General features: G+C 47.8%; 1 protein-coding gene across 13 annotated transcripts in view; it reads right to left on the bottom strand.

The window, feature by feature from the left end:
• Positions 1-24,528, bottom strand: part of Fgfr1 (fibroblast growth factor receptor 1) — a 54,390-nt gene that overhangs the window by 8,386 nt on the left and 21,476 nt on the right. For 3 of the 13 annotated variants that reach the window (XM_051182152.1, XM_051182149.1, XM_051182146.1), the window contains exons 3-8: positions 8,987-9,253; positions 7,051-7,140; positions 6,647-6,819; positions 4,388-4,511; positions 3,084-3,274; positions 1,869-2,019 (exon numbers count right to left, since the gene is read on the bottom strand). In XM_051182152.1, the coding sequence (XP_051038109.1) occupies positions 1,869-2,019; positions 3,084-3,274; positions 4,388-4,511; positions 6,647-6,819; positions 7,051-7,140; positions 8,987-9,253 (996 nt within the window). Of the gene's footprint in view, positions 1-882; positions 1,028-1,868; positions 2,020-3,083; positions 3,275-4,387; positions 4,512-6,646; positions 6,820-7,050; positions 7,141-8,986; positions 9,254-24,528 lie in introns of all 13 variants that reach the window. The other 10 variants (XM_051182153.1, XM_051182151.1, XM_051182147.1 and 7 more) reach the window with 7 other exon arrangements.

The following is a 24,528-nucleotide window of genomic DNA, read 5'->3' as shown; positions in this document are numbered from 1 at the left end:
CCAGCCAAAGGAAGAGTAAATGAACCCTGGAAGTCCTCCCAGATCAACAAGGAACCTCAGAGCTGATGGCAGGGAGAGTTCTGTTTGTCCTTTCCCACAGTGTCAGAAAGTGAAGACTCACAGGAAGCATTGACTAGACAGAGACAGGGATGAAGATAAAAACAAGATGCTTCTCTGCAAGCATCTGTGTGAGGGGCTGCTGCACAAGCAAGGTGGAAGGGAAGAGTAGAGAAGGAATGCAAGGCAGCAGCCATAGAACAGCATCACCCTGGCCACATGCAGGTAAGACCATACTGGTCTTGTGCCACCAGCCCACCACCCGGCATAGCTGCAGGCTCCTTCCTTCCTGGCTGGTACACGGGACACAGATCTCCCCACTCGAGAGGGATGAACCAGAGAGGCCGAATGGGCACTGTCAGGTTAAGACAGGCCTTTCCAAAGGTAGCATGCCAGTCAAAGCACAGCAGAATGAAGATGGGGCCGACAGCATCCAAAGGAAGCCGTAAGCTCCCCTTGGCTGAGAACCTGTATTCACAGAGAAGAGGTCCAGGGCTTTTTTTGTTGTTGTTGTTGACACTCTTGTACCAAGTGGATGAGGGAAGATGCTATACCCAAGGATAGAAGGAGCCTGTGCTGGAAAGCCCTGCCACAAGGTAAACCCAGAGCTCATGCATGCATTACACTGACCAGGGAGAGAGCCAGACACAGATGTGCAGGGGGAGGCAGCCCTGTGGCTTCCTGAGAACCCAGGAATCCCCTGCATGTGCCTCAAAGTGGGAGCAGAAAAGGGCACACAGCAGATGGGCCTCTCCCCGGCCCTGTAATGGATGCACTGCTCCCATGGCAAAGGCAGGACAAGGAAAGGACCAGTGCAGTGTATACCTTCCAGAACGGTCAACCATGCAGAGTGATGGGAGAGTCCGATAGAGTTACCCGCCAAGCACGTATACTCCCCCGCATCCTCAAAGGAGACATTTCGTAAATGAAGCACCTCCATCTCCTTGTCGGTGGTATTAACTCCAGCAGTCTAGAAGAGACAACGGAAGCAAAATGGACACGCACAGGACATGAGACCTCAGAGGGACAGAGAAAGAGGGACAGCGAAGAGGACCAAAACCAGAGGAAGAAATGCTCCCCAGCATCTCCTTTGCAACAAGGCAAAACCACCAGGCAGCGAAACCTGTTAGAGGAAAAGAGTGAGGCCCCGAGGGAGGCGCTCCTGCAGACCTGACAAGACGACGGCTGGTTACGACCCTTCACCAGACGCTGGCAGCCACTGGCCCAGCCAAGCATGCGGGCGGTGGGCAGCATGGAGAAATGGGGCCTGGCAGGTGGGGGGCTGTTTGGTTTTAGGTAAAGAGAAGTCAGTGGGTACAGATGGACAGATGGCAGGGAAAGAAGGGCAGTTGCACACACACACACACACACACACACACACACACACACACACCCTGCAGATATGGTCTGAAGGAGAATACCTAGTCCCTTCTCTTCATCACCTTTTTTAACTTCAGTCTAAAGTATCATTCCTAACACAAAAGTCTATTTCACAAGTACATGGACGGTCATAAGTACTTACACACACACACACACACACACACACACACACACACACACACACACGAGAGAGAGAGAGAGAGAGAGAGAGAGAGAGAGAGAAATACACACATAAGGCTTAGAGGGAGCCACAGATAACCAACACAGTACCAAACCAAACCAACCTCCCAAGCCAGGGATTTTTCCATGGCTCTGGGCATTAAGAACAACAAAGTAGGAGAAAGGCAGAGTTGGTGCTGGCTTCCCAATCTGCCCCAGCAGTGTGGGGCCTAAATCAAGTACGTACAGGGTCCCGTCCATCTCCCCATTACCTTTTGCCACAGGTCTGGTGACAGTGAGCCACGCAGACTGGTTAGCTTCACCAATATAATTGGAAACCTTACACACATATTCCCCGCTCTGGGCCTCTGTCACATTGAACAGGGTCAGCACCTCCGCATCCGAGCTATTAATCCCCGAATGCTGGAATAAACCAACGACACACCAGTCAGTTGGGCAAACACTGAGATGTGGCCACACTGTGCTCCTGGGGCAACTTCCAGTCAGGCCTCAGGAGCCAAGGTAAGGGAGGCACTGGGACCTACCACCTTTTCTTCTGAGTGGGACAAAAAGAAACCTCTAATCAGACTAGATGGAAAGGGAAGAGCAGAATGGTAAAACAGAAGGGGGAGGGGAAACAAAGAAGAAGAAGAAGGGAAACAGAGAGGCGTGAAAAGGGGGAAAGCAGAGGGGAGGGGAGGGGACGGGAAGGGTCACTGTCCCAAAGCAAATATTCTGCATGTGTTAAACTTCCTGTACCAGACCAGGGTGGGGACTTGTAATTGGAGACAGAGCTCCAAGGCCCAAAGCTAGAGTGCCCCCCCCCCTTTTCTTCCAGAATATTTTCAACACCAGTGACAAAGAGAAGGGCCAGTCAGTAAATCTCTAGGACAGCCAAGGCAGGGGAGGATGAGGTCTAACTTCTGGTTATTCCTGCTGCAAAGTCCACTGGAGACATAGGCAATTACCTCCCTGGATTAATGGAGCACTCAGGGACAATGAGAGTCTGGGAGTGAGAGGAAAAAGGAAGAAAATGCCATTACTCTTCAAACGCCTGAGAATTTATAGGTGGCGTTTACTTTTCCAACTGTTTAAGCAGCAGCATCCTTATCGTTTACCTTGTTCGCCAAAAGACTGTAACTTGGGAAAAAAGCAGGTCTGACACAGGTAAACACGTGATGTTGGAAGGCTGTGGTGCTAGGCCACAAGCAAGCAAGAGTCTGAATGCCTTCCTTGAGTAACTGGTCCAAGATCCCAAATCACTCTCAAAGATTGTCAGAAACCAGCCACTATTATCAACCACCCACCCCCACCCTCTTTTCCCAGCTCATCCCCATTTCTGCTGTCACCAGCCTGTGGCTAGATCCCTACTAAGATGGAGTATGATGTGCCTTATGGGTAAGGCTGAGCCCTAATCCCGGCACTGAGCCCCAGGGGACACCTGGTCACCTTCCCAGCACACCAGCCAAGAATGAGACTAAGATTACCTTCAGGATCTGGACATATGGCAGGTTGTCCGGGCCAATCTTACTTCCATTCACCTCGATGTGCTTCAGCCACTGGATGTGAGGCTGTGGGTCACTGTACACCTTACACATGAACTCCACGTTGCTACCCAGGGCCACAGTCTTGTTGGCAGGTAATCCCGCCTGCAGGATGGGCCGGTGAGGGGATCGCTCTATGGAGGAAGGGAGAATATGGACATGTTAGACTCTTCAATGGCCTGGTCCTGGTTGGGATGCTGGCAGAGGTAGGGTCTACCATAGTTCTTCAATATCTTTCCCAGTGCCTCTCTTAAACGCAAGCCCCTTATATCTGACTTGAGAGAAGGGATGCCGTTTCCTCCAGTCCTGTACTCACATTTTCAGGCACAACCAAATCTCTTGTGTAAACAGAGACACGCTCCCAGATTCCAGTGTCTTAGACCCTCCCCAGATCTTCCTGAATGACATCAATGCCAAGGCAGGACCATACACCCTCAGGAACAGAAGACCCATGACCTCTACAATCATAGCCCGAGACAAACAACACACTGTTCTGTCTTCTGAAATGCCACCAAGTGGACATGCTTGAGAGTCTATATTCAAAGGCACTTGGCCTCTGCACCTCTGTGTGTGCACTTGGCCTAGAGCTACTCTAATTGTGCCTACACTGTAAGGACACAAAGGATTTAAAGACCCTGGTATGTTAGTGGTGTCTGTTAAGCAACCGCTACTATTATGCTACAGTTCTTACCAATGCATCAAGCTATGTCTTTCAAGACATGTCGCATAATAGTAGTGGTTGCTTAATGAATGAATAAAGAAAAAAAAAAGTGATCCAGGAATTGTAGCACATGCCTTTAATCCTAGCACTCGAGAGTCAGGGCAGGCAGAGTGAGTTCGGATGAGTTCAAGGTCAGCTTGGTCTACATGGCAAGTTCCAAGACAGCCAGGGATACATAGAGACCCTATCCCAAATTAATGAATGAATGAATAAAATAAAAGAAAGAAGGAAAGTTAGGCTTAGGGCAGGTCAATGCTTATAATCCTAGCACTTGAGAGGTTGAAGCAGGAGGACCACCATGAGTTTAGGCTGTGAGTTCCAAAGCAGCCTGGGCTTAAAGTCTGAGATTGTAATTGGAAGGAAGGAAGAGAAGGAGGAAGGGAGGGAGGGTGGGAAAAGTGGGGCTCAAAATGGGAAGTACAGTGACAAATGTCCAGATTCCATCCCCAGTCCCCAGGACCTCAGACGCATGCCATGGCCACCTTTCCCCACCCGACTCTTTCCACCTTCGCCTGGGCCTTCTTACCTACAACATCAAGCTGGTAGGTGTGGTTGATGCTGCCATACTCATTCTCCACGATGCAGGTGTAGTTGCCCTTGTCAGAGGGCACCACAGAGTCCATTATGATGCTCCAGGTGGCATAACGAACCTGTAGGGCACAGCCAAGGGACTTTGTTGAACATCTGGGGGAGGGTGCGGATGAGAGCAGGTAGCATGTGACCAGTGCTGCATTGTTAGCCAAAAAAAGCATAGGGGGACCAGTTCTCAGACTATTCCAATTGGGGAACATACCACGCAATCTAAACTAGCAAGGTGTGAAGACACCGGACACCTTCACCGTAGCATTCAGGAGTAGCCATGATCTGGACAAATGTATCTTTGGCAAATTCTCCTAAACTCACTGGGTATCCTTTCCATGCCCAAAAATCTCATTCCTACGCCTGATGTGGCTCTCCTGCTACTCTGGACACCAAGTCTCAAAAGCCATCTCCTCAGGGTTGGCAGGACGGATCAGTAGACGCCAAGTCTGACAAGTTTGCCTCGTGGAAGGAGACAACCAGTTCCTACAAGCTGTCTTGTGATATACACATGCACACCACTGCTTGCCCACAGAATAAATGAAAATGCAATTAAAACAAACAAAAACAAAAAGCCCATCTCTTCCTGTTGACTCTGGTCAGATCTGTGTTCAACCTTCCTTCTGTTCTTCCTCCAAGGCACTAACTAAACAGTTGTTCACTTCAGTTGCCCTTTGACATTTGCCTTCTTATTAGGCTACAAAATCTCCATAGGCCACAATGCTGTCTTATCCTAGCTGAAGCATAGTAACTTATAAACAGCAAGTACTTGCTAAGTTAAAGTAAAGCTTTTCCATATTCCTGCTTTTGAAAAAAGGAAAAAGAGGAAGTCCAGTCAGTGGTGGTCGTGGTGCACGCCTTCAATCCCAGAACTCAGGAAGCAGTGCAGGTTGATCTGAGTTCTGAGCCAGCCTGATCTATAGAGCAAGTTCCAGGATAGCCAGGGCCACACAGGAAAAACCCTGGATCCAATAAATAAATAAATAATAGAAATGAAGAGAAAAAGATTTACTGCTACTTTTAAGTGTGCACATGCGCTGTGAACACGCATGTGTGAGTGTAGCTGTGCAGAAGCCTGGGAGTTGTAGGTGGTTGTGATTTGCCTGGTGTGGGTGCTGGGAACCAGACTTGGTCCTCTGAAGAGTGGTATAATGTTTAACCACTAAGCAGTCTCCAGCCAGCCCCTCTCTGCTTTGTTTTCTTATATAAGAGCAACGAGAAGCCATGCGTGGTGGCATTTAGGATCTAAGACAGGAGGGGTGGGCATTCCAGGCCAGTCAGGGGTTTATGGGGAAGAAACAGTCTCAAAAAAGCCAACAAGGAATGAAAAGAGACTCTAGGTGAGATGAGACCTATTTGGGAAGCTTGGAGATCATTAGATCTTAGATCTCCGAAGAAGAGATTTTCAGCCAACTGTTCTTCCTACAAATACGAAGGACTTGACCCAGAGGGAAAGGATGAAGCTTATCAGCCTAGGAAATGCCTAATTATCTCAATAAACCACACGAACACCTTTTCATATGCTGTATTTCTTGGCAGAGGTCTGGTGAGTTTGTCATTCTCATGTTCTCTTATGGGGAGGTGACTGGTTTTCCCTTTTAAGCTTGGGGGCTAAAAATGTGACTCAATGTGGGCTCGGTATACAGAAGGACAAGGAAAGGGAAAGGGGGGTGGCTTCTATGTACTGACAGCTGAAAAACATATCTACACTCTTCTATCTAATAATTTCATTTCCAGTAATCTGTCCTGAGAAAGGGCCCTCAAGATGGCCAGGCATAGTGGCACACACATTTCTTTAATCCCAGTACTCAGGAGAGTAAGGTAGGTGAATCTGAGTTGGAGGCCAGCCTGGTCTACAGACTGAATTCTAGGACAGCCAGGGCTACACAGAGAAACCCTATCTAGACCCCCCCCCCACAACAAAAGGGGTACTCATAACAAGTAACTCAAACAACAACAAAACAATTAAAAAGGAATTTAATATGGGTTTTCTATCCCAGACCTCCATCCAATGCCTTCTTTTTCTTTTTATTTGTTAGTTTTTTTTTTTTTTTGAAACAGGGCTTCTCTGTGACTTTGGAGCCGGTCCTGGAATTCGCTCTGTAGACCAAGCTGGCCTCAAACTCACTGAGATCTGCCTGCCTCTGCTTCCCAAGTACAACGTCTTCTTCTAACTTTTCTTGGATATGAACACACATGTATGTACCTTATAGCCTCCAATCCGGTGGTCAGGTTTGAATTCTTTACCATTTTTCAACCAGCGCAAAGTGGGACTGGGTGTCCCACTGGATGGGCATTTGAACTTCACCGTCTTGGCAGCTGGTACTGCGTGCAGTTTCTTTTCCATCTTTTCTGGGGATGTCCAATATGGGGCTACAGCTGTCCAGGAAAAGCCAAGGGAGACAGATGAGGGTAGCAGGAGCACTCAGACTCAGAAGCAAGGGCCTAGGCAGGACCACACACACCCTATCTACCTGCTCAATACCAGCAGCCAGGCACCATGGCCCACAGGTCCTCTGTGTCCCCCTACCCCCATTTAGGCAACCCTTCCCCTAAGTTTCAATGCCCATGCCTCAAAGTCAGTAAAGAAGGTAGAAAACAGTGTCTCACGCCTACGGTTTGGTTTGGTGTTGTCCGTCTCTTTCTCCTCTGAAGAGGAGTCATCATCATCGTCGTCATCCTCTGAGGAGGGAAGCGCATCTGTGAGAAGAACGGGGATGGGGGCCCTGAGGCACTTCTGAACAATTCCAGATTGTCACCCAAACAGAAGTCACCTCATCAGGACCACTAGGGAAGGACCCAAACAGAAGTCACCTCATCAGGACCACTAAGGAAGGACTCCAGTTCTCCCAAACTTTGCCTCTGTGACAGTCAGTGTTTAGGAACGGCATGCTCCAAATTCTCATTCCAACCCAGTGAACTGCCTTCTCCTTAAGTGCTGATGGCCCCAGAAGAGCTGGCTACCCACCCCCCATTTATTTAATTCAGCCTATATACCAAGGCCTCTCAGCTAACAGTACCAGCTGGGTACCCACAACAGCAGCAGAGGAATTGGTATTCTTTGGACATCAACTATTGAGAAACCCAGGTGGGTCTAGAGACTCTGGGCCTTGAAATTACTTCCAAAAGTAGATGAACAGCCTGCCATGATGGGGATCCTCTACCATAGACCTGCTGAGGGCTGGGGGGCTGCCTGCTTTTCTTTCTTTTCTTTTCCTCAAGAATTTCTTTTTATTTTATGTGTATGTATTATGTGTATGTATTGAGCCTGTATGAGCATGTACCATTTGCATGCAGGAGCCCAGGAAGGGCAAAAGAAGGTGTTCACCAGGAACTGAAGTCAGAGGCCGTTGTGAGCACACTGTGGGTGCTGAGAACTCCCCTGCAAGAGTATTAAGTGCTCTTAACAGCTGAGCTATCTCTCCAGTCCCAGGGATGCCTTTTTCCTCCCGAGACAGGGTTTCTCGGCTGTGGCTTTAGAGTTGTTCTGGAACTAGCTCTGTAGACCAAGCTGGTCTCCAAACTTATTGAGATCTACCTGCCTCTGCCTCCCAAGTGCTGGGATTAAAGGCATGCTCCACCAACGCCAGGTCAGAGCTGCCTTTTTAATAGTTGTTTTAAAGACAGGGCCTCACAATGTAGGGATGTAGACCAAGCTGGCTCCAAAGTCACAGAGGTCCTCTAGAGTGCTGGGATTAAAAGTGTGCACCTACATGGCTGATACAACTGCCATCACTCCCCAACTGGGATGCACCCATTCAAGAACAGGCTGGGTGTGGTGGGGCACACTTTTAATCCCAGTACTTGGGAAGCAGACATATGTCTGTGAGTTTTGTGGCTGGCCTGGTCTATATAGTGAGTTCTGGATAGCCAGGGCTATCAAAAGAAAAAGGAAAGGCTTGCAATCCATTCGCCAGAAGTCTCTCTATTCCCCCCTGCACTTTTGGGGTTTAAGGAAACATGTTACTCAACAGGGACAAGCTCTACATGATGCCTGGAAGAAGGTACCAAGTCACATCTTGGCATCAGAAAAGTTGCAGATTTTTCTTTCTCAGATCCTGGTTTTGTGGAAATCATGTTCTAAAGCAATCATATACCCAGCAACAAGCACTCTAGGCTTGCCTGGCCACACTCATACCGTGAGCTACACCACAGGCGCCCCCCCCAACACAAAGCCAGGACATAGGGGTATACCTGAGTCCTTCCCACCACAGTGGAAACCTCACCATATGCTCTCAGGCTCAATCACTAACCCCAGGCCTTGACAAGATGAAGCCGGCTGAGACCCACTTAGCATGATTGGGACATGCTGTGGTGGGGAAATCACAGGGTCTCAACAGCCCCTTGTCACTGGCCTGGCATGTGCCGTATCTAGTCAACCTCTTGAGAGCTAAGCCACGCAGCGCAGCGGGCAGGGAGCAATGTTAGTGGGCAGCAATTCCGAAGCAGAGTAGGGGAGACCACGGAAGGGAAGGAAGTTGCCTCCCCCTTTAAAACTAGCAAACGCAGTTGGAGGAGTGGATGGGGAGAGGGCTTTGCTACCAACCTGAGACATTGACGGAGAAGTAGGTGGTGTCGCTGCCAGAGGGGCTGCTGGTCACACAAGCGTAGAGGCCAGAGTCAGCAGGGATGGAATCCCGCACCTCCACCTCCTCCCCTGTGATGCGGGTGCGGTTGCTTTCCACCAGCTGCACCCCGTCCCGCAGCCAGTTGATGCTCTGCACATCATCCCGCAGCCGACAGCGAAGCTGTAGCAGGTCACCAGGGTGGACCAGGAGAGACTCCACTTCCAAAGGGACTCCCCAGGGCTGAGCTGCAGCCACCCACAGGGGCCGGGAAGAAGAGCCAAGTGGGGAGAGGAGGAGGAGGAGAGAGAAAGGGAGTTGTTAGGTGAGCAGTAGGCCACTGACTGCACTGTCTGAGCCTCAGTGAGACCAGAGCTGGGAACTGGACTATGTACCAGTTGGAAATGATGGACGACCTGAGGCCCCAGCTTTTCTCCTCCACCCCACTTCTCGGTAAGTCAAAGAAGAAAGAGGCCGAAGTTAGGAAGCAGCTGCAGCAGCATTAAGCAGGTTTCAATTTCCTCCATCCTAAGGGGAAAGATTTTCCCGTATCTAGAATGCCCCCTTCCCCATATGCTGCTCAGTTCTTTGCCAGAACAGCTACTTCCCACTGGAACACCCCATTCCTTTTTAGCCCTGTCAGCTTTGCCCAGTGAATAAACCCAACCCGTCACAAACCCAGCAGCCCCCACACCCGAGAGATGAGAGCAGGCATTTGGCCGATCCGGAACTCTGGGTACATATGACTCAGCGAGGGCGGGGGCCTGGCCCTCCAGCAACACAGATGTACACGTGGGAGGGACAGCCAAGGAGAGGTCAGCTCAGGGGAGCCTCCAGAAAACAGGTGTTAGGCCCAAGGCCTGCAGCTGCCACAACAGCACATTTGCCCTGGCAGCCGACACAGCACACATAAACCCTTTCTCATCCAATGCCTGGGTACACGCTCTCCTGCACCCCACCTTCCTCCTCCAGCAACACAGCATCACACTGTGGTGGCTTGATGAGAATGGCTCCCAAAAGCTCATATATTTGAATGTTTGGCTCCCTAGTTGGCAGAACTGTACTGGGAAGGATTAGGAAGCATGACCTTGTTGAAGAGGCATGCCACTGGCTTTGAGGTTTCAAAAGCCCAAGCCAGGCCCAGTCTCTCCCAATCTGCCTGTCCATCCCCTCCAACTTGTGGATAATATGTAAGGTCTCAGCTATGGCTCTGGTGCTGTGCCTGCCTGCCTGCCACCACGCTCTCCACCTAGATGGTCAGACTCGCCTGGAACTGTAAACAAGCCCCAAATTACATGTTTTCTTTTTAGAAATTGCCTTGGTTCTTGTGTCTCTTCCCAGTAAGAGAAAAGTAGCTAAGATACACAGACAGACAGACAGACAGACAGACAGACAGACAGACACACCCTAGGCATCCCAGGCAGAAGTGCTAGAACTACCCAAAGATCTAATGCTATGGAGAGTGCCCACCCCTCCAGTGAGTGAGGTGACTGACTGACTCACTGTGTCACCAGGAAAACCTCTGTTCTTGGCACTACTTGTAAGTGGCCAGCCACACTGGTCGAATAAGTGCCTTTGCTAAGAAGGAAGCAAAGAAGTTTCTGGGTTTTTTTTTTTCGGGTGTTCAAATGTATGACTGGCCTCTTCCTCCAAAAGAATGTACCAGGTGCCCCCTCGTGCCTGTCACCTGCCTAGGCTTAAGTGGAATTGGGTGCAGATGCCTAAGACCCTGAAATAGCATGCTTGCCCTCAGCCCCTGCTCTGACCCTGCCCCTGGCCTATCTCTAGGTATTCACCAGTGTTTAGACTGGCAGGTACCCCCCTGGAAACCAGTCACCACCATCTGGAGAGAGGATGGGATGGGACACCACCAAGAGTTGCATAATTAAATACTTGTGTATCCAATGACATGGACATTCTCTATTGTCTTTCTTCCTGAATTCCCTTTGCCTTTTAAACTCCATCCATTTATTTACTTCAGTTTTCTGGACTTGCTATGAATCCTAAACTAACTACAAACTTGTAGGTCTTAAGTTTGTATGTTCTTGATTTTCCTTTTCTTAGAGCATACTTGTTATTCACAGTTTTGTATACAGTTTTGTATCAAGCCTAAATCTTTTCTTTAGACTAAAAGGGGAATTGTAGCAAGATAGTCACTCTGTCCACACCTGTTGCACTGACCACGCCCATTGGGGGTGGGGACAGGTGCAGATGTGACCTGGGGAACTGGGTTCTGAGAAGGGACCCCAAAGCACTCTCTGACAGAGGGCATCCGGAGGCATCCTTGGGACTGGAACCTGCTGGCGTTCATCTGTCTCTGTTGTAAGTTATTTCATCTATTCAGCCTATCTGTTTTCCCTGATCCTTATTTTTCCACGATACAAACTTGTGATCATCCTGTTTCTGCCTCTCTGCTACCATATCCAGGCTTTTAAGGCAGGGTCTTACTTTGTAGCCCTGGCTGGCCTGGAACTCACAGAGGTCCACCTGCTTCATCACCCCGAGTGCTGGGAGTTGCAGGTGTGTATCACCACACCTGGCTTACACCCAGACTTGTGTTTTCTGAGATGGCATTTCAGGGTGTCTTGAACTCACTGTGGAGCACAGACTGGCCCAGCCATATCTGACTCCCAGGCCCCCACTTTTTTTTTTTTTTTTTTTTTTTTTTTTTTTTTCTTTTTTCAGTGCTGGGGTAGAACCCAGGGCTTTGCATGCACTCAACAAATGCTGTTCTAGATGTTTTATTTTTAACTGTATTTGTTTGTGCCTGTACACGTGAGTGTAGATCCAGGGGGTGGGGGGTGAGGGCGCGCATCAGATTACCTAAAACTGGAGTCACAGGGTGGTGGGAACCAAATTGGGATCCTTTGAACTTGGACCCTCTTAGCCAGAAGCCATCACTCCTGCTTCTCGCTTTAATACTCTTTCTGAAATGCTCCATTAGTTTGTACTAGAAACCTTAGGTACATGGGGGGTGCAACACACAATGTCATTTATCAACCGGAGGACTTGCTCCTAAATACTTGGCCATCGAGAAAGGAGGAGAAATCCTTTAAAGGGGTCTGGGTACCAGCAGGCTAACACATGTTTACTTTTGTGAATCTGGTCAAGGAGTGCACCATGGAGGAGGGCAACACACAGCTGATTAAAAATAGCTGCAGCAGCCTATTCCTTCCATTTTTTTTTTTAATGGTTCATGGTTTTGCCAAAAGAAGAAAAACAGCTTGGAAGTTGACCCTGAAGGAACACAGCAAGCGCTCCTCCTATTGATCCCATCTCGTTTCCCTCAAGTGATCTCACTGATTAAATATTTTGCTGCTCAGGAACTGCACTAGCAACAGTGAACTCAAAGTCTCAGACTCAGACATCAAACAGCCTGTTCAAGCAGGTCCCAGAGACAAAAAAAAAAAAAAAAAAAAAAAAAAAAAAAAAAAAAAGAAGAAGGAAGGAAACTCAGCAAAAGGAAAAAAAGACAAGAGGCATCCATCCTCTTGGCCATGCAGAGCCAAGGAATCTGCCCTTCTACATGGCCAAAGTGGAAAAGAAAGTCATCTCTGTGCTCTGCAAAACTTTCAGGAACCAGCTTTCTTATTTCCAGGTTGCCTCACCCCGCCCCTAGAGCCATCCTGGAATAACCTCACATAACGAGTTCACACTCCCCATCCCCCCACTCCAGTTTAACCTTCTTGGCCTCTGAGCCTCCTATCAATACTGTCTTCACCCTCTACCCAACCATGTTTCCGTCTTGCACCCAAACCTGGCTGTGCCTTGATAGAGCTGCATCTTCCGAGAACCTGCACAGAAAGCGGACTTCTGCCAACAGCAAACATAGCCTCTTGTGTTCTCCTGACTCAGATTAGTCAAAGTCTACCACCTGGAACATCCCAGCAGCATTTAGCTCACGATAGCGATTATGTTTCCATACATATTCAGTACAGATCTCCCCCCAAAAAAAAAATTGCAGAAAGGTTCTCCATCCATAGTTGATTGAATCAGCAAATAGAATCCATAAACATGGCGGACTGCCTACATATTCAGAGTTAGAAAAGCATTCCAAAAATCTAATTTTAGACTATTTTATCCCCCTGCCTCAAGAAAATCCATAGCCACAGAAGTGACTCCTGCCTGGCCTTTTTATAGCCCTAGCTATCCTGGAAGTCATTTACTAGGGAGACCAAACTGGGCCTTGAACTCACGGAGATCATGTGCTGAGTGGGCAAGCTTCTATATATCTTTTGTCTCAGTACCTTCCTTCCTTTTCTTTCCCTTTTTCTTGTCTGTTTTGTTTTTCGGGACAGGGTTTCTCTGTGTAGCCCTGGCTATCCTGGAACTTGCAATGTAGACCAGGCATGCCTATGTCTCCTCAGTGCAGGGATTAAAGGCGTGGGCTACCACCGTCCCTGCCCATTTCCTTCTTTTTAATGGAGGACTAGTGTTTTGGCGCATCCCGGTGACAGCTGGAAGACATTGGGAAGTCTTGTCTCTCAGTGATAACAAGTGCCCAAAACATACCCTAAGGACCTGACTCTTAAAATATTTTCATATCCCTTTACAGCAGGAACACAGAAATAGGACTCATGAATCAGCCATAAAAGCATTAGTGGTCTTTTTAGTTGATAACAGAGCCCTTAGGTGTGTAAGGCTCTCCATTCACAAAGCAGAGAGAAAGCCATTTATAGTGGGAGGTGACAGAAAGGTAATCAATTGGACTCTTAACTGTGTTACTGTCCTATAGAAGAGCCCTGACCTTGACCCTATTCCTAGGTAAGATGGCTAATTGCTCACTAACAACAATTAAAAAAAATGTGTGGCCCTTACTCATGTTCTCCTTTGACAAGTGACACTTGGCATTTTTTTTTTTGCCTCCTCTGAACTGGATGTTTTCAGTTAAGACCAATGGGCTACAGCTACATGTAAGAGGCTCATCGGTCAATGAGAGACCAGCTAATGGCTACTGTTATTAAACTGGCTATAAAAGATGAAGGAAAGAGGCCATTTGATGGCTCAGTCACTAGAAATCTGCATTCCAGTTCTTGAAGAATGTGACCTGTTAGAGTAAGTGCAGCACCAACCAGCCAGCTAGATGGTTCAGGGTTGCTGTCAAACCTGATGATCCAAGTTTGACCCTAAGAGCCATGTAATGGGTGAAGAAAACCAACTCCTGTAAGCTGTCCTCTTAACACATACATAATATCTACATGTGTATTATGTATCTTCACATATACATAATATATTAACACATACATAATAACATAATCTTAACACATACATAATAAACAAGCAAACATAAATGTCTTTTAAAACTTTTTTTTTCTTTTTTCTTTTCTTTTTGAGACACTATATGATCCTATCTGGCCTGAAACTCACTTGGTGGCTGGCTTCAAATTCACAAAAGATTTGACTGTTTCTGCTTCTAGGTACAGAGATTAGGTGTGTCCTTCCTGGCTGATTGAAAAACATTTTAAAGGGGCTGCAATGGTTGCTTAGCGGTTAAGAGCACTGGATCTTCTAGAGGACCCAGGTTCAATCCCAGCAGCATCCACACAGCAGCTCACAACCACCTCTAAGTTCCAGTTTCAGGAGATCCAATGCCCTTTTCTGACCTCTCCAGACACCGGTAAACATGTGGTGCATAGCAATACACACAGGCAAAATACATATACCCATAAAAAATAAAAATAAGCACTTAAAAAAACTTTTAAGAATCAAATACAAAGGCAGTCCTTCCTTAGTGTGTACAATAGGTGGGAATGCTTCGAGGAAATGCCCAGTTAAACCTCTGCTTCAGCTACTTCACCCTGAAAGACGAGACAGGGTGCTGTGTCTAGAGGCCTATAACATCTGGATTGTCAGTGATCTGATATGAGGCTGATAATGTTTGACTGTGAGTCAACAGATAATGTTCACAAGCTTGTCTGCAGAGTATTAAAAAATAAGCTGCAGAAAAAACAAACAACCAACCCCATAGAGCATGCTTCAGACCTACTGAATGGAGTGCCTATTATCATCACCAGGAATGGGCAGGCTCGATAGAGTTTGCAATGAGCACTCTCAAGACAGCTCAAGCTGCAGCCCTGGATCCTAAAGCCTGTGTGTACAACTGTGTAAAACAGGAGGGAACAGCCAGGTGCCCCAGCAACAGGGAAGCTGAAGAGGATCCAGAAGTGACTGTCAGATTGGGCTACACTAGCAACATAGAGAGAAGGGAGGAAGAGGGATGCAGGGAGGGAAAGACGAGGAGAGATTTTCATATTTGGCTGCTGACACCTGCTTGAGGCAGGTTTGATGCAGATGAAAGACCATGAAAACAGGTTGGACCAGTGTTCCCTAAGAGGAAGGGAAAGGATGTGCTGACCCTATCCTGCTGCTCTGGGAGCACAAGGGAGGACCACATGTCAGAAATCTTCAAGCAATCATCCACAAAGGGCATGGGAAGGAGATCTTTTTCATACTGCTTTTACATTGATTAATATAAATGAAACCCTATTGCCCTCCCTATTTGTACCCCAAATATTTTGGCTATGTAACTTCCCAACAAGCCAAGAGGGATGACATTTTTGCTTATGTCAGGGCTGGCCAGAAATGTCCCAGTCATTTAGCGGTTAATTCTGGCCTGAGTATGTTGATCAGATCTCTTGACTCTAAATCTGTTTTCTGACATGAACCCTATCTATGTAAGTGGGAAATTGAGCCTTGAGGCCCAAATCCATATAAATCTTATTACACTTCAGCTTGTACAGCAGTCAATCGAAGACAGCCATTAAAGAAATCCCTGAGGACACACCTGTCTGTGGAGACAGTAAATGCAGTCCGCTCGTGCCACATGAATAAACAGAGCTGGAAAAGCATTATATGTTAAAATATCACTTCCTGGGCCCGCAGGATGGCTCACTTGGTAAGAAAGCTTGCTCAAGCCTGACTCCTACAAGCTATCTCCTGACTACTACACATGCACCATGGCATACATGTACAAATACACATGCATGTGCACATGCATGTACACACACCATTAAAAATAAATGCAATTTTAAAAATTTATGAAAACACACCACTTCCTTCCCCTGCCCTGATTCTATAAAAAACTGACTAGGACTGAAGGGAATGCATGCCCAGCCCAAATCCTACAATGAAGACAGACAACAAATTTGCAAAACACATTGCCATTCACCCCGTGTGATGCTTCCCGTTTATTATCTAGGGATACTTAAAATAACTGTACAAACAAGATAGTCCCACACAATAGAGCCACACTTTTCTCCAGGCCAGCATTTCATCTGAAAGCAGACTTATGGAGTTCATGCTGTATAGTTGGACTTTCTTTTGTGGGACTACCAGTCCCCCAACAACGACATGGAGATTCATTAATTATGAAAGCTTGGGCTTAGCTTAGGCCTCTTCCCAACTAGCTCTTGTAACTTAAATTAACCCATCTCTATTAATCTACATTCTGCCACATGACTTCTGTTCTGTTCATTATATCAGACTTCTTCAGAGTCCCTAGCAAAATCTGCATGCCTAGATTCCTTCCTCTCTCTCCCAAGAAATCCCACCTATTTTCTCCTGCCTCGATATTGGCCATTCAGGTCTTTATTATACCAATCACAGCACTACATCTTCACACAGTGTACAAATATTCCACAACAAGCCAAGGGGTGGTGGTGCATGCCTTCGATACCAGCACTTGGGAGGCAGAGGCAGGTGGATCTCCGTGTGTTTAAGGGTGGCCAGGGCTACACACTAAGACTAAAACCTCATATCAAAACAAACAAAGCAAAAACAAAACAATGCTTCTAACTCGAAGGGCCCCTTCAGTTGAGCAGGTTTGGGGATGGGGGTAGCCACCTCATGGCATACTCCTACACTGCACTGGAACTTCACAAAACACGCTTATTCACCATCATGTTACTTGTGTTGCTCCCCACTTACAATCAGTGGAGACTGTGAGCCTTCTTGCAAAGTCACAAAACACAAAGGTTCTAGGTGTCTGGTCATCTGTGTCCTGGGCCCCTTCCCCATGCTTCTCATCCCAAGTGTGTTCTAGACAGTGAGAGGTGACCCACTGGTAGCATGTGAGCAATGAAGGACATCCCCCATCAGTCCTGGCCACAGGGAGACTCACAGCCCCTCACACTGTCCTCCCTGGCTCAGCCTTTGGCAGTCAGCTGAGCAGACACCTGTCTTCTCGCCCTTCATTGACAGTTCACAGCTGATAACCCCTGACTCCCACACCCCACTGCAGGAGAGGAACAGCAGCCAAAGGGGCAGCCAATCCTCTCCTTGGCCCAGCTCCACAGATCAGGGGTGTCAGAGGCGCCCTGGCTCAAGACACACTGGGCCTCTCACACTCTGAGATTCCCCAAGTTATTTCCTCCTCAAGAATCCAGAGTTGTGGGCGTGGTGATGCACACCTTCGCCCCAGTACTCAGGGGGCTGAGGTAGGCCAGCCTGTGAATTTGAGGCCAGCCCGGTCTATAGAGCCGGTCTAAAGCATTCCAGGACAGCCTGGCTACACAGAGAAAACCTGTTTTGGAAAAGCAACACAATCTTTTTCATTTTCCCCCTCCCCCAGTGGCCCAGTCTCGCCACTTCCTCATTATGCCTTATTATTAATTTAGCTTTTTGCCATCCTAGCAATCTTAAACGTCTTTCTCTAACAGCAGCAGCAGCAACAAAAATCACCTCAAATTATTCCTAGGTTTATAGTTAAAGAAAATCCATGCTGGGGGTGGGGGCTGGAGAAATGGCTCAGAGGTTAAGAGCACTGGCTGCTCTTCTAGCCGTCTCTTCTAGAGGTTCTGAGTGCAATTCCCAGCAACCACATGGTGGCTCACAACCATCTGTAATCAGATCTGGTGCCCTCTTCTGGTGTGCAGGCAAAAAACACTATCATAATAAATAAATGTTTTTTAAAAAAAGAAAAAGAAGCTCCATGCCTCACTGTTAGGAATAAAGAATAATGGGTTGGGACCGCAGGTGGCCGGCGATGGGCTGTGGGTGGAAAGGGAAACAGAGGCCTGAAGATGTGACTCATGTAGAAAGTTTATTGAGGGGAAGGTAAGAAAATAAGGTAAAGAGACACAGGACAGAAGAGAGGGAGGCAGGAAAAATCCCGTCTGCCCCAGGTGAACGGGGTAGGGGTAGGGGGGAACAGAAGTGGGTGGAGCCTTTCTTTTAAAGATCCAGGATACACACACACCTGCCATGCGCAGGTGGGCGAGAGGCGGGGCCAGTTCTGCCGGGATTACAGCATTCACTCCTTCCTTGAACATTCAAGGAGGAATGTCAGCATTACAGGCGTTTGCCACCGTGCCCACTTTATGTGGTGCTCAGGACTGAACCTAGGGCTTCCCACCGAGCTTCATGGCCAGCCACAGTTTTGTTTCATCCTTTTTTTTTTTTTTTTTTTTGGTCTTTGAGGAAGAATCTCACTATATATACTTAGTTGGCCTGGAACTCACTCGCTCAGACATCCGCCTGCCTCTGCCTCCCAAGTGCTGGGATTCAAGGTGCCAGTTTTGAATACCAAGTGCTGGGATTCAAACCTGGCAACCCCTTTCTTGTTTGTTCATTTTAGAAACAACCTCTCCTCACCATCACCCGCTCCCCACGAGGCATGAGGCAGTCCTAAGTAAGATCCCCCTGCCTCAGCCTGGCCTTCATTCTGTGGACTTTACAGTGTTCATTTATACGTACGTCAGCTCCTTTGCCTAACGGCTACAAGGGTCTGCACACAAGTCTCACTTTTGGTTGGGGTTTTGGGGTTAAGAACGTGAAGGGAAAGAGGCACCCAGGTAACACGAGGGAGATGGTGGTCTGGGATGTTTACAGTGTTGGCACAAGCTCCCAGAGATAAATGAGCGGGCAAGTGTGAATGTGGGGTGAATTCGGGGTGGCTTTGAAAGCAACTTAAAAGGAACTAAGAACAGCACTGCGGGACTCCAGGGGCCCTCGGCAGAGGTTTTTTATTACATTATTTTGACTTTGAAATAGAACCGAAAACTTACTTTAGTCTAATAAAACCAAGACAGAGCAAGTAATCTCGGCGAAATCCCAGGTGAGAATTATCATTGTATGAGGGACCGGACATAGAGAAGGAGTTAAGAGATCTGTGACCTCTTAGGTCCGCTCGATGAAGGGATGCTGCAAAAAATGGGGGGTGGCGGGGAGAGGCACAAGGGTGTGAGGTACCGGGAAACAGGGGCACCAATCAATTACCGGGGCCTGTGTCCCTGTCAGCAGCATCCAGGCCCTGACCTGGGAGTTTGGACAGTTTGGGGTTTTTTTATTTTGTTTTTGGTTTTTTTTTTTTTCTTTTTTTTTTTTTTTTTTTTTTAATAGAAAAGGGAAAGGTGCAAGGAGGAACATTTTGCATGCAAATGGGCTGCTGCCAGAACAACCCATTAAAATGTAAAACTCCACTTTCAGCTGACAAAATGGTGCAAACCACAGGGTTTGCCATAGGGGCTGCAATAAAGCCAACAACAAAGGGCCGAGGAACAAGGAGGGCTGAATGGCCTCTGTCAGCAGGTCCCCTCTCTGGTTGCCATGGGGACTCCACCGGGGCTTACTAAAGGTATTTCCTGAGGAGAAAGGCGGCACACACATGCCCAGGCAGCCGAGCTAATCCTGACAGGAAGCCATCGCCATTCAGGAGCCCAGGGGCTTGGGGCTGAAGTTTTGTTTTGTTTTTATTAAAAAAAGGTTTCAGCCTTGTGTGTGTCCCACCTCATCACTGTAATTTAGTGCGGAGCTGCCCATGATGGTCAAAGCCACAGCTAGGGTCTTTGCAGCCACCACATGGCCCCCCAAAATCAGCTCCCCAGGAGCTGGGCAGGAGGAGGTAATGGGCAGAACCTTTACTTGGGAGTCCCAGGCCAAGAGTTTTGTTCAACCTTAAAACAAAGGCGGCCATCAGAACTGTGTTGGGCCGGGGCTCAAACTTTACCTGGGACTATCAGCCAGTACTTTTCTTCTCCCATTGGGAATATGGCACCCAGGCCCTGGTATCCCCCACCCCCACTGCATCTTGATCCAACTGGAAGGATTGTAATTAAGTGATTAACAAAGGAATCAAGTCCCCTCTTCCCCCAGGGCTCAACAATGTTGATGAAATCCTGGACCAAGGAGGGGGGAATCCCTTCCTGTACCCTTTCCCCGATCTGGTTCCTTAATACACTTTGCTCTCTCTCCTTTCGTACTGGCCAGAAAGACCCTAAGATGAGGGGAGTTGGGATACCCTGCAGCTCCAGGAAGGGCGGACTGTGCTCAGAGCTCCCAGAAGTTTGAGTCACTCACTATGTCTCAGTTGGCACCAGAGGAATGCAGCCATGGCAGATTCAGGGAAGAAAGCCAACAACACAGCTGGCAGTGGAGACAAACTCCTGTGTGACAACTGCCTCCTAGAGCAGTAAGGGTCCACGAACATTTCCCGTGCAATTTAAAAGTGGGAGAAACTGCAGAGGTCCCGGATCACAAACCTGGGCCTGTGTGCTTACAAAGCCTATGCTTTTGAGGCCATGCTTCCCCCCCCCACACACACACACACTCACAGACATACAACATGGCCTGAATCTTGACAAAATCAGAAAGGAAAAGAGTTTGTGGAAGCATTGAGATGGCCTGTTAACACCGTCCCACAGGCAGGACACGAGTGCACATTCAAACACACCCATTGGAGGTGGCCGCACTAGGTAGCTTCAATTGTGGGTTAAAATAGCTGGAGACTGTTAAAACGGCGGCGGGAAGCGCCTCGGGCTGTGGATGGTTGGCAGGTGAATCCAGTCAGGTTCTCCTTCACCAGAAGTCACTTCCTAAATCCACATCAAAACTACAACCGGTCGCCAACTGACAGAATGCCCAAGGACATCTCTTGCTAAGTTGTTGGTCTGGGGTTGCGAGTGGAGAGGTGTTACTGTTACAGGGTGGTGGTCCTGTTGCTAGGAAGGTTGCTTGGACCCTCCCACTACTGGCAGGGAGCCCAGGCCTCCCAGCCATGTGTCTGCAGCTGCGACCTGTCATGCACTTCCTGGTCTGGGTTCTGTAATGGAAAAGATCATTAAGCGTGGGGGAGGGAAGGGAGTAAGAGGACTCTATGGGGTAGAGGTAACTCGGCAATCCCACTCTTCCCAAGGCCCTGACCTTAAAGTCTGGTCAGGTTCCTTAAAGAAAGGAATGCATTACCCTGCCCCCAGGCGCCCGAGCCTCCAAGGGCCGCCCCTCCCCTCCCCTCCCCTCCTCTTCCCCAGGCTCGGAAGCTCCAGTTTGGAGAAGGAAAAGGACGGCAGCTGGGCAGGAAAAGTTTCGTTTCCCCCAAACTTGCTGATCCTACCATTCGGTAGGAGGGTCAGCTGTTTGGGAATGTGCCTTCTGCCCCCTCAGCCCCGAGAAAGAAGAACCCACAGATGGTGCTGGAGTGAACAATTTGCTACGTGCTGCCACTGTTGCCAGTGAGTCTGGGGGTGTTTAGGTCAGAGACTCCCCGCTAGACTAGTCTTCTCTCTAGTCTCCCACAGAGGAATGCCTGCAGCTGGGGCACTTACTAGGCATTCTTGAGGCTCCAGCTGGATCCCCACTTTCACATTCGCTCATACATGTAAAAAGTAATGTAAAGGGGGGGGGGATGATCTTTGGTGGCACACACACCTTAAATCCCAGACTGCACAACCCCTGCCTTTAAAATAATGATAATAATAACATGTAGAAAGCCGGTTCATTGGTTAATAGGCAGAGCGTCAATTAGGGGAGGTGAAAGTTCTACAAATTACTGAACAGTGAGTGGTGTGAATGTGGGGGTGATGGCTCAAGCCCTGACAGGGAAGCAGGAGCACTAACAAAAGTCCAAGTTCCAAAGCAGTCAGAGCTGCCTAGAGAGACCCTGTTTGACCTAACAACAACAGAAATGGCACCAGTCCTAAGACCCTAAAGATCTGGAAGCCACAGATGCCCAGAATGCAGAATGGAGCTTCATTTTATAGCCTGTCCACAGAACATTCTTCCTTCAGCCTCTATTTCTTGCACACACAGCTTCAAAGGCCAGCAGTCTCCTGCTTCAGTACTCAAGAGCATGGGGTGTGTGGGGGTGCTCCCGTCTTGGGATGGGACCTCTCCATGGACAGAGTCTCTGTACAGATCACTTCCCTCAATAAGACAGCAGTAACGCCTTCTGGAAAGAGAGGGCCATCTAATATTCACTTAGTCTCAGGCTCAACGGCTCAGAGGGACTGAGCCCTAATACTATACACTGTGATTCTGGGCAGGTCACCTCCTGCTATGACTCAGTGTCCTTCTTGTGAAATACAAAGGCTAACTAATTTCCAGCAAATAGGCCCCTTCTAGCCCACGTTTCACCTGAGTTCTGAGATTATAGATTCACTATGCCTGGCCAGCTTTTCAGTTTTATGATTAGACATGCCGAAGGCAGGTGTGGTGGCATTCTCCTTTAATCCCAGCACTTAGAAGCCAGAGGCAGAGGAGGGTTTATCTCTGTGAGTTTGAGGCCAGCCTGATCTACAGAGTGAGTTCTGGGACAGCCAGGGCTACACAGAGAAACCCTGTCTCAGAGACCCCAAACAAGCAAAAACCCACAAAACTTTCAACTATAACATGGTAGGAAAGTAGAAACAAATGTTGAGCATATTCTAGGCCCCTCATATGCCACAATCTTTCTTGCCATATTGGGCATTAGCTACAGCCTCCAAGCAGCCCAGGATTACCAGAGCTGAAATTGACTTTTCATAAAAAGGGTCGAGAGAAGGGGTACTGGAAATTAAACCCAGGGCCCTCATGCATGGTAAGCAACTCAGCCACTAAGTTACATCCTTCACCTTAAATGGCCCCAAACTTGCAATCCCCCTGCCTCAACCACCCAAATAGCTAGGATTACAGGCAATTATAGAGATTTGGCTTTTGTGTTAGATGAGTTTGCCAATCTTCAGGCTGGGATGAGCATGCTAAACACATTTAAAGTGGGCTAAACAGTGATATTGAGTAGGTTAGAAGTGCTAAAGCATTTTTAGAAATTATTTACTATCATGATGTATGTGCACAGTGGCCCCCTGTGCCTGTGGAAGCCAAAAGACAACTTTGTGGAGTTGGTACTCTTCTACTTTTATGAAAGTTCTGGGGATTGAAATCAGCCAATAAGTGACTTCCCAGGCTTGCACAGCAAGCAGTTTTCCTGATGAGCCATCTCAGCTCTGACTATGCCACACTTTTAAGTATTACTTTAGAATGTAACCTGCTACATATAAAACGTTTTTAGGCTTGACTACCTAAGTTCAGACCATAGAACTCACAAGGTGAAGAAGGAAACCCAGGCAGCTGACCTAGGTGTGGGCCGCAGCACTTCAGTAGTTCGTGAGAACACTCAATTTTGTGTGCATGATGACCAAATCTCTTCATGATACATTTCTCAGAACATCATTAAGGCAGCAAATAAATACAAATCTCTATATATTCAAACACAACACACACTAACAGATATAGCCTACAGATAAGCAATTTACCCCTTTTCTTTGAGCAAAAGGCCACCTTATGCAGCGTGAGAGATATCTTTAAATAACCTAGTTTAATGTCTTTATTTGATGTGGGCTTCAAATATTACTCCCTAAATGAGTTCTCCATTGCATCTGCAAGTCTATTAAATGTTAATGTTTCAGGTGTGGTGGTGTATTCTTTTAATCCCAGCACGGCAGAGATAAAAGGCAGGAAGGAGAATCTCTCTGAGTTTGAAGTCAGCCTAGTCTACATAGCAAGTTCTAGGAAAGCTAGGACTACATCAAGAGACCTTGCCTCAAAAAACCCAAAACTAAACAAAACAACAAGGAAAAGGTTAATACTGGCCAAAACTAAGCCTGACCCATGGTGAGGGCAGAAGGGACCCACTCAAGCATTCATGACTATTCACCCTCAGACTATTCACGTTTCCTTTTAAAAGGTTACACAAACAATCCAAAGCAAAAGTGGGAAGGACAGTCACTAAATTTCAATACATTGTATTCTCTTTCCAGGCCGCTGCTGTGTGCAGGAGGGGCCTGAATATCAAGGCTCATGAGTGGATGTCAAGTTCTCCCCTTTTACCACATGCGTCTTGGAGATTGAATCGGGCAATCAGGTATAATTACCCACTGAGCCATGTTACTGGTCCTTGCTTTGTTGTTTTTATTTCATTTATGTGTCTATTGTATGCCCAAGGATATTTATGTGCACCACATGTGAGAAGAGGCATCAGGTCCCCTAGAACAGGTGTTGCTTACTGTTGGTGGCAAGCCACATGTGGGTGTGGGAATAGATCCTGGGTCCTCATAAGAGCTGCCAGTACTTTTAATCTCTGGGCTCTCTCTCCAGCCCTAGTCCGTGGGTTTTTTAAAGTTAGGGTGTCACTATATGGACCTGACCCAGAGATCACAGTATAGACCAGGCTGGCCTGGAACTCTGCATGCCTCTGCTGGGATTAGAGGATGCCAGGGCTGGCCTTGATTCCCATTCACCCTTGGTTTTTTTTCTCTTTGACAGGGCTTCACTG

Source organism: Phodopus roborovskii, unplaced genomic scaffold, assembly GCF_943737965.1.
Source record: "Phodopus roborovskii unplaced genomic scaffold, PHOROB, whole genome shotgun sequence".
Lineage (NCBI taxonomy): Eukaryota > Metazoa > Chordata > Mammalia > Rodentia > Cricetidae > Phodopus > Phodopus roborovskii.
The sequence above is the reverse complement of the archived record's forward strand: the minus strand, read 5'-3'. Positions and strand labels throughout refer to the sequence as shown.